The 12,205-nt window shown below is 42.8% G+C and overlaps 1 protein-coding gene across 1 annotated transcript in view; it reads left to right on the top strand.

Moving 5' to 3' along the window:
- Positions 1 to 12,205, top strand: part of RYR3 (ryanodine receptor 3) — a 354,804-nt gene that overhangs the window by 30,366 nt on the left and 312,233 nt on the right. Inside the window, exon 4 of the mRNA XM_021695474.2 lies at positions 11,356 to 11,463. Coding sequence (XP_021551149.1) covers positions 11,428 to 11,463 — 36 coding nt within the window. The 5' untranslated portion in view covers positions 11,356 to 11,427. The remainder of the gene's footprint in view (positions 1 to 11,355; positions 11,464 to 12,205) is intronic.

The raw sequence follows: 12,205 nt of genomic DNA, 5'->3' as shown, positions 1-12,205 counted from the left end.
CTGTGTTCTCTCTGTCAGCCTTCAGTTCCAGCCTGACGTTTTTGGTGCCCCATAATGCTTTCCTCACTCATCCCCTTCCTGTTGTGTAATGAAATGGCCAAGAGACAAATTCTGTCCTGCAGCTGCTGAGTGCCTCTGCCTTGGTGACAAGAGAGCAGCCTCACCAGGGTTTCCAAATTCTTTAACAACCATATCATCATTCAAAAGGGAGGAGAAAACATGTGGGCAGTACAATGCTGGTCCATGTTCTTCCACCAACACTCAAGTCAATCAAGCTGGAGACTAACACATAAACATTAGGTTGAGACTAGACTTTCCTACCAGCCCACCCCCCTCAGCTTTCACGTCATCCCTTGGTATTTCTGCACATCACACCTCATTCTAACTCCGTCATCATGTACCCTGTGCTCTTCTAGCTAGTGTTCATGCCCCTAACTTCGTCATGGAACCTGGGACATGCATGCTGGGTCCGTCTCCTCGCTGACATGCTGCCTGGCCTCTTTCCTAGAACTCTACGCTTTTTCTGATACACAAGCTCTTCAAAATAACAGTTGATGTTAGGATCTTGTTATTTATCCGCAGAGCTTGGTGTATTACCTATGCCCCTCATTAAGCTAGGCTTTTATTTATGGCCATCTTTTTTAAGGACCACATAGTCATTGTTTTGGTTATCTCTATCCATAAGCAGTAGGTACGTTTTGCTGCTCCGCCACTCAGCTTGTTTTTTCCAGATGCAAGTGTTCCAAGTTTTCGCCTTTTGGCACCTTTCGTACTTAACATGCTGACCATGCTGGGCAGGGGGTGGAAACTTGGCTCAGTCAAGAACTAAGCCAGCCATCCAGCCTGTCACTTCCGCTTTCTCCCAGCAGGCTGTTTTACCAGCCAGCTGCCCAGCGTTTTGTCTCTGATTCTTTGGCTGCCCCTTCTTCCTTATTTTAAAGAACACCAGCTTCACAGCACTAATTTTCGCCAAGCCCTTGGTAACATTCTTCCTAACTATGCCAGAAACACTGAGGCTTGGCAGAAAACTAGGTGTCCAGGACACCTAGATGTTACTTTTGGTTGGGGCCATTTCACGCAAGATGATAAAAACAACGGTCATGTGGATTTCAAATTATTGGGTTATTCATTTGAAAGAAAATTTTATATTTTGATGAATTGAACTCTTTAAGGAAGGATCTAGAGTGAGAATCAGCTGCTCTCCAGGATCCTGAATTCACTTGTTGGGTCCAGTTGCTCTGCAGGGTCTCTCAAATTGGGGTCAGAGACCTCCTTCAATCACCTGGGATATTCTTTTAAAGTACCCACCTGGAGTAGGGTCCCAGAAATCTGAGGTGTTAGCAGTCTTACCTAGGAGATTCTTGGGCCCACTGTATTTCTCCATTCTAATCGAATGAGCTTATTTTTGGTAGCTCTTGTGAGAAATCTCTGAGGATCGTCAAAAGGATAACTGATGTTGCAGGTGTTGCTCTCACTTGAACTAATAAACTTTCCCCCAGGAGAAGCTAGACTGTGATGGGTCTGCTGGTCCGTGTCAGTTAAACATCCAGTATCTGGGCATTTCACAGATGGGGCAGAGAAGCAGTGACTGTGGGTGTTTCTAGTTCTTCCTCACTTTTGGTTGGCATTTCTCGGCAAGACAGCAAGACTTTTGTCAAAGGATATTTGTCCTGCAATTTAGATTTCCTACTTCTAGGTGGCAGTGGCACCTCCCTTGCATAGAAAATGTTTCATCGGGATGCCTGGGTGGCTCAGCCAGCTGAGAATCTGACTCTTGGTTTTGGCTCAGGTCATGATCTAGTCAACATGACTGACGGGGCTCTGCGCTCAGCAAGAGTCTGCTTGTCTCCCTCTCTCTGTGCCCCTCCCCTGCTCATGCATGCTCTCTCTCTCTCTCTAAAATCTTTAAAAAGTTTCAACAAGTGTTCTTCTTAAGTAAATATTCAGATTCCTAGTAGTTTTTATTTTTTTTAATATCAACACCTTTTGATAACTTGATAGCCTTCTCCCTTTTCCTTGAATGTGATCAACTTATTCCATGCCTTTCCTCGCTCTTGTCTTGGAGTAAACCTCAGGCCAGCATGGCATCAGATGCTGCCATCACTTGCTCATGGCTTTGAGTGCTTCTGCTTAGTAAGCCTCTTTGCGTTGCCGCAGGGATTTTCAACAGTTATCAGTTTTTTCCAGAGCAACTCCCTCATCCCTGCAACGAAGATGCACCTAGGGGCGCCTGGGTGGCTCAGTCAGTTAAGCGTCCGACTCTTGATTTCGGTTCAGGTCATCATCTCAGGGTCTTGAGATTGAGCTCCACGCTGGGTATGGAGCCTGCTTGAGATTCTCTCTCTCTCCCTCTCCCCAATCACTTGCAAGCACCTACAGACTGCTGGATGCTGAGAGTGTCACGTTCCTGTAATTGACTCCTCAGGCATCAATCAGAAGGGGACTTCCTCACTTCCTTCTTTTCAAAGATAATTACCTCTTCCTCCTTTTCTTCCCCAAAAGAATGTTTTCCAGCTGTATGTTTAAATTTTGTGAGGGGCGCCTGGCTGGCTCAGTCAGAAGAGGCTGTGACTCTTGATCTCAGGGTTGTGAGTTTGAGCCCCATGTTGGGTATAGAGATAACTTCAATAAATAAAAATTTAAAATATGTGTGTACCTCACCACTTCTATATAATGGCTTTGTTGGCAAAAATGCAAGCAAAAATTGGAACTCAACTGTTTTCAATAGTGTCTGTATATATTTTCAGAAAGACCCTCTAGCCTTTATCAGAACAAAATACTGAAGCATAAAAAATCAAGTTTTTATACATTTTTAACCTTGCTTCATGAAAACAGCTCTTAATACAGATAGGCAAAGCCTTTTCCCTGAAAAATGTTTACAGTCTGGATATGTACATGTTTAAAATCTACACATGTATATCCTTGGTGGAAACCTGTCCCATCATACCCAGAGTTGAATTGCCTTTTGGAAGAGAACACTTAGTGGTAAGTCAGTCTCTTAGAACTGCATATGATCTTGCCTGCCAGAAACCTCAGTTTTGTAAAGCTCTCTGATTGTCTCACTAACTGCAGATGTAGCCTTTACATTCCCAGTGGCTCTTCCAAAATAGAGAACTCTCTCTGAGAGAATCAAGAATCTAATATGAAACCCTTCACTTCTTATTAAAGTATAAGTCTTGAGAGGAGGCAGCCTAGTAGTTAGAATTCTGCAAGCTTGGTGTGGGGATGGGGCCTTCTCTTCAGGAGTACTGACACAGGATCAATCAGAAAGAGTGGAGTTTGAAATTCAAGATTTAAGTGCCATTTCCAGCATGTGATTAAGGGGAAATTTTTTCAGTCTTTCTGAGTTTGTTTTCTCATCTGTAAAATGGCTGTAATATCTCTTCCCTAAGGGTTGAGGTTAGAGTGAAATGAGAGAATATTTGTAAAGAATGCAACATAATACCTGGTAAAATGATAGAGATAAGTAAATAGATACATTTAGAATGTATATATGGGTTCTATTCTTGGCCTGTATAAGTTTTACCCAATTCCTTTGTATCTCAGTTGAGTTGTCTCAAAAACAGTTGTAGAACCACCCTCTATTTTTACAGAAATCCAGAAACTAGGCAACATCTTCAGATTTAAACATTCACTATATTAACTTTCTTTATTATAATCTATCAAAAACTTAGAGGTGACAAAGGTAGGTTTAAAAAGTACTTAACTGCATGAATATTTAAATAAAACCTGGTTGGGACAAGATGTGGGTGTTAGTTTGGTTAATGACTGGTTCTGCCTTTTAAGCATCAACACAATACAAATAATTATGTATTTTGGATAAGAGAGGAAGTCCACAAATGAGCTCATGTCTGCTTATGTAGGTGAATGAGATAATGTTTGTCAAGTGCTTAAAGCTCCTGAAATTCAAGTTACACATGCCATCTCTGGCCATCCTAATGCTATCCCATGGAGAATTAGTCTTCTCCAAATGCCAGCCTGTACCCGACTGAAATATCTTCTGGAGGAGAGATTAGGTTTCTGTGCCAGGAATCTTGGGAAGCCTTCTAATCCATGGTCTTTGAGTTAAGACTGCATCAAGTCATCATAGGGTGATGGTTATCAGTCTTTTTTGAGGTGGTATGGTGAAATGGAACAAACACAATGCATATGGAAGCCAGGCCACTGGGGATTGAGTCCATCTTTGCCTGTTACTCGCACACGTAGTGCTTCTGGAGAAATAGACTCTCTCTGTATACACAGTTCGAAATCTGGAGCCATGAGATTAAACACCAGCCATGTTTATTCATGGACTAGGCTATCTCAAGCAGCACGAGTAGAGCATGAAGGGGGCAATTGGGATACTGTCCTCATTAATAAAATTCAGAAGGTTCAAGGCTTCTGAATAGAGATGTCCTATTGGTAAGAGCTGGCTTGACAAGGACCTTGGCTTTGCCCCAAGTTTTGCTTCTGTCTTGTGGTTCTCCTGTTCAATAACCCCATTACCGTCCCATTGGCCATACCAAGGCACCTTGCTTTAATGTTTTGGCTCACTTATAGACCAAAATTCTTTCCTCAATTTATGTGATCCAACCGAAACAGACCAAAACCTCAAAAAAAAATTTTGTTAAACACTAAGGAATAACACAAGAAAAATTAAAATGGAAGGTCAAATGTATTCAACATTCTAGCTTAAAGTTTCTGATTCTCATGCAGTTAACATGCTCACTCTTCCTGTCCCCATTTACGTGGAAGCATAGAGGAAAGAATGACCTGCCCAAGTCCCTTACTTCCTACTTTCAGACCTGTCATTGGTTGGATGCTTCTGTAACATCTAAGAATATCCCACTGGCTCCGCTTACTCTTCATAGTGTAGATCAAAGAATGTGAGGTTACCTTTTCCCAGCTACCTCAGCTCTGCCTACTTAGTTCTGGCCTCTGTTCTCACAGTCACTGCTTCTCCCCAGATGGCCCACATTAGAAATGACCTCACCTTGCAGGTTAGACTCTGCAGCCTACCCCCTGCAGTAGGGCTGAGTCCATATAAACCCATCAGCACATAAGTATAATACAATGTCAATCACATGTATGCATCTGACTGCTCAGTCCTGGGACTGGAGTGGGAGGTATAGGTGGAAAAATTAGTAAGCAGGAGTTGTTCTCTACTTTCTCCTTCCTTTGCTTACTCCCTTTATTGACTCATGACATTTGCAAGTGCTTGAACCTTTTTCTTTGGGGAGTTGGGTGAAAAAGCAAAGGAAAGTAAGGACAGAGGTTCTGTGAAGCTCCTAACTTAAAAATGCTGCTTCAACTAATGGAATTTTAAACAGAAGGGAAGAAGACACCAAAAAATGGAAAGAATAACTCCCCCATCTTGTTCATTCATTAAACAAAATTCTGAGTTCTTTTTATGTGCCAGGAACTTCTTGTTCACATAAACCATCTTGAGGCCAGCCTCCAGCCTGGGCTGTGCTTTCCTAATCACAACATTGCTGAGAGGGCTCTGTTTCCTGCAGGACATAGAACTCCTACCTCTCAATTTAGCATTGAATATTCTCTTTTGCATTGTTTTATAAAGTTTCATGTACAGTAGATGTCTCTTCAAATAGGTTAAAAATTTCTTAAAGGACAGAAACCATGCCTTTTCTTTTGTTCCCTGCAATAGCTAGTGCAGTACTGAATGTGTATTGTGGTACTCCAAATACTGCCTGACTACTTAATGGATGTGGGAAAGGAAAGTGAGGTTAATTGGGCTGACTGTGGAGGCTGGGTCTCCAGGAATTCTCTTATTATGGAGAATATGCATCATCCTCTCAGATTCCCACTCTTTTCCCAGATGAGCCTACCTCTGCTGACATCTGTGGGGATACCCATACACAGTCACAGAGACCTCTGCTCTCTTGTCATCATTCTGTTGGCCCAAATGGGAGGTTCCAGTGGACAATTTACCAAGTGTAATTACCATCTCTGTGGTCCTTTTGATATTTGGTGTGGCTTATTCTTACTGTACCCCAGTTTTTTTGCACTCTTTTCCATCCTGTAGGAACACTGGTCATCTTCTCCATTTCCTACATTCAATTAATTGCCAGGTCTTACCTCTCCTATCTTCTCAAGATATTTGAGATTAATTCCCTTATCGCCACATCCAGCACCATTACTTTAATTCATGCTATTGTCACCTAATAACCAGCATATGGCAACAACTCCCTAATTTGTTTCTCTGCCTTGGTCTAGCCTCCTTCAGACTGGAGCTGCAATGATCTTTCAAAGATGCAAATTTGATTAGACTAATTCCTGCATAACTTCCTTTAATGGTATTCTATTGCTCTGAAGATAAAGTCCAAACTCCTTGACAAGGGGTCTTGGAGTGCAGTCTGTTTCACTAGATTGTGGGTATCTTGAAAAATCTGACCCTCTCAGTCTAATGCCTACTTCTTCCTCAGCGTTGTTTCTCACCTGCCTTTGCTTTCTTCCCTCTCCTTCTCTGTCTCCCCCCCACCTCCATCTCCCCTCCCTAGCCTTCCATCCCAGACAAGTTTGATTCTATGTGCTTCCTCACTTTCTTACTCACCCTGGGCCTTTTGAAGCATACTTTGGAAATTGTCCATTTGCTTCCCTGACACTCTACTTGACCACACAACCTTGAAGGTTGGGGAATTTGCTTTATCCTTACACATAATAAGAACCTCAAAGATACTAGTCTATAAATGAACATATAAGTGAGTTATTGATGTTCTGATTTCACTGCTCTGTGATGGATAATGTCTGACATTTGTTTCTATGTACCAGACCCTATTTTAAGTTCTTAAACATAAAAACTGCCTATGCTGAGAAACAGATACTATTATATCTCTATTTTACAAATATGGAAACTGAGACACAGAGAGACTAAGTTACCTGCTTATCCTCATTCTACTAATAAGCAGTCGAACAGATATAGGACCTTATGGAGTCCTATGCTAGAGTATTCACACTTAACTAATACACCCTATATTGCTTTTTTTTTTTTAAGATTTTATTTATATACTTGACAGAGACACAGCGAGAGAGGGAATACAAGCAGGGGGAGTGGGAGAGGGAGAAGCAGGCTTCCCACCGAGCAGGGAGCAGGATGCAGGGCTCCATCCCAGGACCCTGGGATCATGACCCGATCCGAAGGCAGACGCTCAATGACTGAGCCACCCAGGCACCCCCCGCCCAATATTGCTTTTAATTCAAAGCTATTGATACACTTAGAGAGTGTATCATTAAGGCCTGGCTATGTGAGAACCAGATAGATTAATGGAGAATTGGAAGGAGACCCATGACAGGTCCTTTTGAATCATAAACAAGTTGGGGGAAAGGGCCCAGCCAGGCAGGTGAGTGCTCAGTACAATTTGTCTGCATCCACAGACACCACCAACCACATACTCTCAGAGAGTCTTCTAGAACACAGAAGACTGGAGTTGAGCACTTGCTGTTCTTCATACTGGGGATACCAAAAGTAGAATGACAGATTTTTCAAGATACCCACAATTTAGTGAAACAGACTGCACTGCATGAGAAGTAGATAGGCGGAACAGAGTGTGGTTCACAGTGGAGTAGAGGGAGGACAGCCCACCCCCCTTGTAACTGACTCCCTCTTCCTTTGCCCCAAAGCCTGGCTAGTACAAGCCAGCACAGTGCTGAGTGCATATTGTGAGGTGCTAGGCAGAAGAATGCTATGTGAATTTGACAGCAAGAGTATCAGATTCCCACCATCTTGCTTTTAGTAAGCCTTGGAAAAACACTTCCGGTGCAGTGAGGAAGATGTTACCTAGATTTACGGACCACAGAGAGTCCACCACAGGCTTTCCCTTCTACTGCTTTCCACATCATGGAGCTAAATGAATACCTGGTTCCTGGCTTTGGCAGGGCCCCGGAATCTCAAGGTTTTCTGTAGGACATTTGGGAATGTAGTGCTTCTCTAGGCAGCGGACGGGGCTGGGGAGAGCGATGAAGAGCTGTTTCAGAACAGATGTCAACAGAGCCCTTCTTTCCATGCTGGGAATCAGTAAACACGTGCCACAGAGTGACTGAGGCACAGGCCCAGAGCCCACAGACGATGAGCCCACCTCCTGGGGGACTCTCGCACTGCAAACAAATTAGCTTTGATGGACGAGTGGCCTTTGCTTAGTCTTGAAGAATGTGGAGGTGGGAGCTCAGGCTGGTGTGGAGTTTAATTAAGGATGGCAGCTGGTGTAGCAGGTCAGCTGGCTCTGTGCTCTGCACTCCATTTATGTCACCAGTTACTACTTGCGTTTTGTTTTTCTCCAGATACTCCTGTTGCCCTGTCTTCTCCCTTGCCACTGTCCCCATGTTGTTCTCTGTGCTCTTTGACTGGTGTGACCTTATCCCCAAGTGCAGGCTCCAGGCAAGGACCACACTCTAGAGGTAGAAAAATTAAACTGTAAGGAAACTGCATAAACCAGGGCAGGTACAGTGCTCTGATTTGAGGTGCTTTCTCCCTGTGCCCACTGTCTCCCAATTTACATGTGTCCATTTGTCCCAGTAATGAAGTCTTGACCGCCTTGGGACTTATCCTATCTGGAGGGAAAAGAAAAATATGATTGGAGCATGTCTCATGTCTGTGTTACTGGGGGCCCTCCATCAGGATGGATGATGGCAGTGTTGGGGGAGTGCACCTGTCTCCTGTCCAAGTAAACCAGAGCCAGGGAAGAAAGAAAAGTGACTTAGAATCACACAGTCTCATGCCAGAGCAGGATCTTTCGTACTCGGGCCTGTGAATGCTTAGGTCTACAGGAGAATGGACTCCATAGGGTTCTTATAAGAGTGAGCAGGAATGTTGAAATCATTCAGTTGATTAGCCAAGTACCAACCATCACTGCAGACATTCCTGAATAGAAAAATCTCCCAATTACCTGCTTTAGTGAAGTGAAAGAGAAAGAAACACACAAACAAACCCTGGCTCTTTTGCTGCTTCTTCTGGTGACATGAGATCCAGGTAGACTAAGAAGTGGTGGGAAGGAGGGGCGCCTGGGTGGCTCAGTCATTAAGCTTCTGCCTTCAGCTCAGGTCATGATCCTGGGGTCCTGGGATCGAGCCCCACATCGGGGTCCCTGCTCAGCGGGAAGCCTGCTTCTCCCTCTCCCACTGCCCCTGCTTGTGTTCCCTCTCTCGCTGTCTCTCTCTCTCTCTCTCTCTCAAAAAATAAATAAAATCTTTAAAAAAAAAAAAGTGGGAAGGAATCTCTAAAATTTTCTCTGATGGCATCGTATTTGGGGAAACGTAGTTAGACGATCTATGTTTATGGCGTAAGGCCTTTCGGGAAGTGTTTTATCATACTGGATGCTACTTATAACGATGCTGTATGTGCTCTCGAAACACTTTCTGGATGTGAGGCTCTGCCCTGCATTAACAGCTGTTTGCTCGCTCACGTGCCATACAAATGAGTTAATTACCTACAGCAAGAACAGACTTTGAAAACAAAGCAAGAAATATATAAAATAAAAGCTGTTGTCTCCTGATTACAGTTTCTCCTGTAGTCATTTTCATAAAAAGAACTGGGCAATTGTGTGTTATGCCAGAATTCTAAGAAGACTGGGTTTTTAGGATTTTGGACTTTGGTGACCCTGAGTAGAAACATACTTTGTAGAAAAGTCCTCAAAATTTGAGTGTCCCAGAGGCCTTTAGCCTTTGGGATAGGATTACCCAATCTTGGCTTGGGGGTCTGAAAACTTTTAATAAGGGGAAATAGTAGGCCAAGCAAGTAGAACATCATTTTATTTGAGGGCGTTGAGGTTGGGGTGGGGGGCGGGAAGGGATGCATGAAACACTTCAAAATTAAAGAAAATTTAGAGATTATCCATTTCATTATTTTAAAAATGAAAATGGTGAAGTCAGAGGTTATCTGTGCCTTAATAGTGGGGTCCCCTTTCCTAACCCATAAATGTGGAGTGGTCTTGAGTTTCTGTTGTTAGTAGAATGGTCCTAAGTATTAAACTGAGGGGTTGTGCTCCATAGCTCCCATGTCAGAAAGTCTTTAACCAGAGACTTTAGAATAACTTTGACTCTTTCTTTCCCAAATGACCACAGTGGGCTTGCTTTGGCTTTTAAATTGGGAGCTCCACGGAAACCACTTTACCTGTCTCAGAGTATTAAACATAGCTGTTGGTGACTTCTGGCCCTCATTCCTCATTCCTGTTATTCTCCTAGTGGCCATGTTCTCCAGTGTCATATAGGAAACCAAGGCTTGGTTTGTAAGTTGATTATAAGCTATATTCCCAAGGAAAATGGCGTATCATGAAACTAGCTGTAAGCTCCTGTGGAGCAATGATGTTGTGTGTCTTCATATCTTTCTCACTACCAAGCACTGTGTTTTCTATAAATACAATACTTAAATATTTGCTGATTGAAAATATTCTAGTTGTGAAAAATATCTTTAATATTTCCGTCAGTGATCAGAACACAGTAGAGTTAAGTAGATAGACTTTGGAGACAGATTGCCTGGATTTGAATCCAACTCAGCCAAATAGAAGCCATGACCTTAGGCAGTGACTTAAATTCTCTATGCCTTAGTTTCCTTGGCTGTAAACTGGAATGTTAATAATTCCCATCTTACAGGGTGGTTTTGAGGATTAAGTGAGTTAATATATTCAAAGCACTTAGAACAGTGCTTGGCACAGAGAAAGTACTCAGCATTAGCTATTACTAGTCAGTATGCAGCAAAAGCTGTCTTGAACTGTTGTTGAGAAATGTTCCAGAAGAAGCATGAATATTATATTACCTGAGCACATAATAAATTGGAGTGATTGTCGTCGGGGTCATTGGTTCTTATAGTTCTGGACATTTCTTTGTTCAGAACTATATTTGTACAGCTCTTAATTCTCTTATGCTGCAGTAGCCAGGTTTTCTTAACAAGTAAATAGATTGCCCATCATGGTCACTATTGTCTAGAGCCACATTGTGGTCTGTCCATTGCCCTCTTAGAGATGATTGTGGAGGAGGTCCCAGTGGCTTTCTTCCTTTGGTCCTACACAGGTATCGGTGTGGATCAGTGTATCTTCCCTTTCCCTTCTTCTTTTTTTTTTTTCCCTTTCCCTTCTTCGGCAAGGCTGTATGTGTGTTCTTCTCCTGTATGTACTATCAGCCACACTCAAGTTGCTCCTGACATCTTGGTCACTGTTTCCTTGAGACTTAGGGATTTTCTTCTTCTCATCTTTTAGAATCCAACTTGAAACCCATCTTAACTTGAATAAGAGAAATCTACCTTGTATATTCCTATTCATCCATCCACCTATCACTGATTCATAAGCTCTTTGCCCTTGAGATTGTTATTGTGTGTTCTATCCCCAACTGATACGAGTAGGTATCCTCATTCTGGTTTTATTTCCACAGTATGTTCCTCCAGATCTCTGCGTCTGCAATTTTGCGCTGGAACAGTCCCTCTCTGTGAGAGCCCTACAGGAAATGCTTGCCAACACAGGTGAAAATGGCAGCGAAGGGGTGAGTACCTGATTTACGTCCTAGGTGGGGATTGGGACACACCACAGCCCAAAAGTGCATACTTCATTTCATTCCTCCAGGTTCAAACCAGGAAACCTTAGGAGCCTTGAGCTGATCCATATAGAGATACTAAATCTTTCTCTCTGTGTTTAATTCTTGTTACTGAGCAACCCTAAACCTGCTTCCTTTGGGTTAATCAACTTCCACCAGAAAATGGAAGAGATCACTGTTGATGCTGCACAAGCAGGATATAGGACATTGAACCTACTCCCCTTTCCTAACCCATAATCCACCAGGAAATGTGAGGAGGGCATTGAGATGGAGGGTGCCTGTTAGGCAGTTCTTTTCTCTTGGAAAACTCTCATCAGAGATTTATGACTGCTCCCAGTGAAGTACAACTATGTTATAGCAGTTTGGTGAGGATTTCCAGTTGAATTCAATCTTTGACTCCCAGGACTCCACAATTTCACTCATGATGAGAAAATGTAGAGTGGTCTTGAGTTTCTGTTGTTAGTAGAATGGTCCTAAGTATTAAACTGAGGGGTTATGCTCCATAGCTCCCATGTCAGAAAGTCTTTAACCAGAGACTTTAGAATAATTTTGACTCTTTCTTTTCCAAATGACCACATCTATTTATATCCATTTATCATCAGGTATTTTAATTCTATGGCCTGAATATCTCAAATCCAAACATCTCTCTTGATCCCCCTTAGATACCCCACTAGATGACTATCCTCTGTCT

Source organism: Neomonachus schauinslandi, chromosome 9 (genome assembly GCF_002201575.2).
Source record: "Neomonachus schauinslandi chromosome 9, ASM220157v2, whole genome shotgun sequence".
Lineage (NCBI taxonomy): Eukaryota > Metazoa > Chordata > Mammalia > Carnivora > Phocidae > Neomonachus > Neomonachus schauinslandi.
Note: the sequence above shows the minus strand (reverse complement) of the source record. Positions and strands in the feature narration are given on the sequence as shown.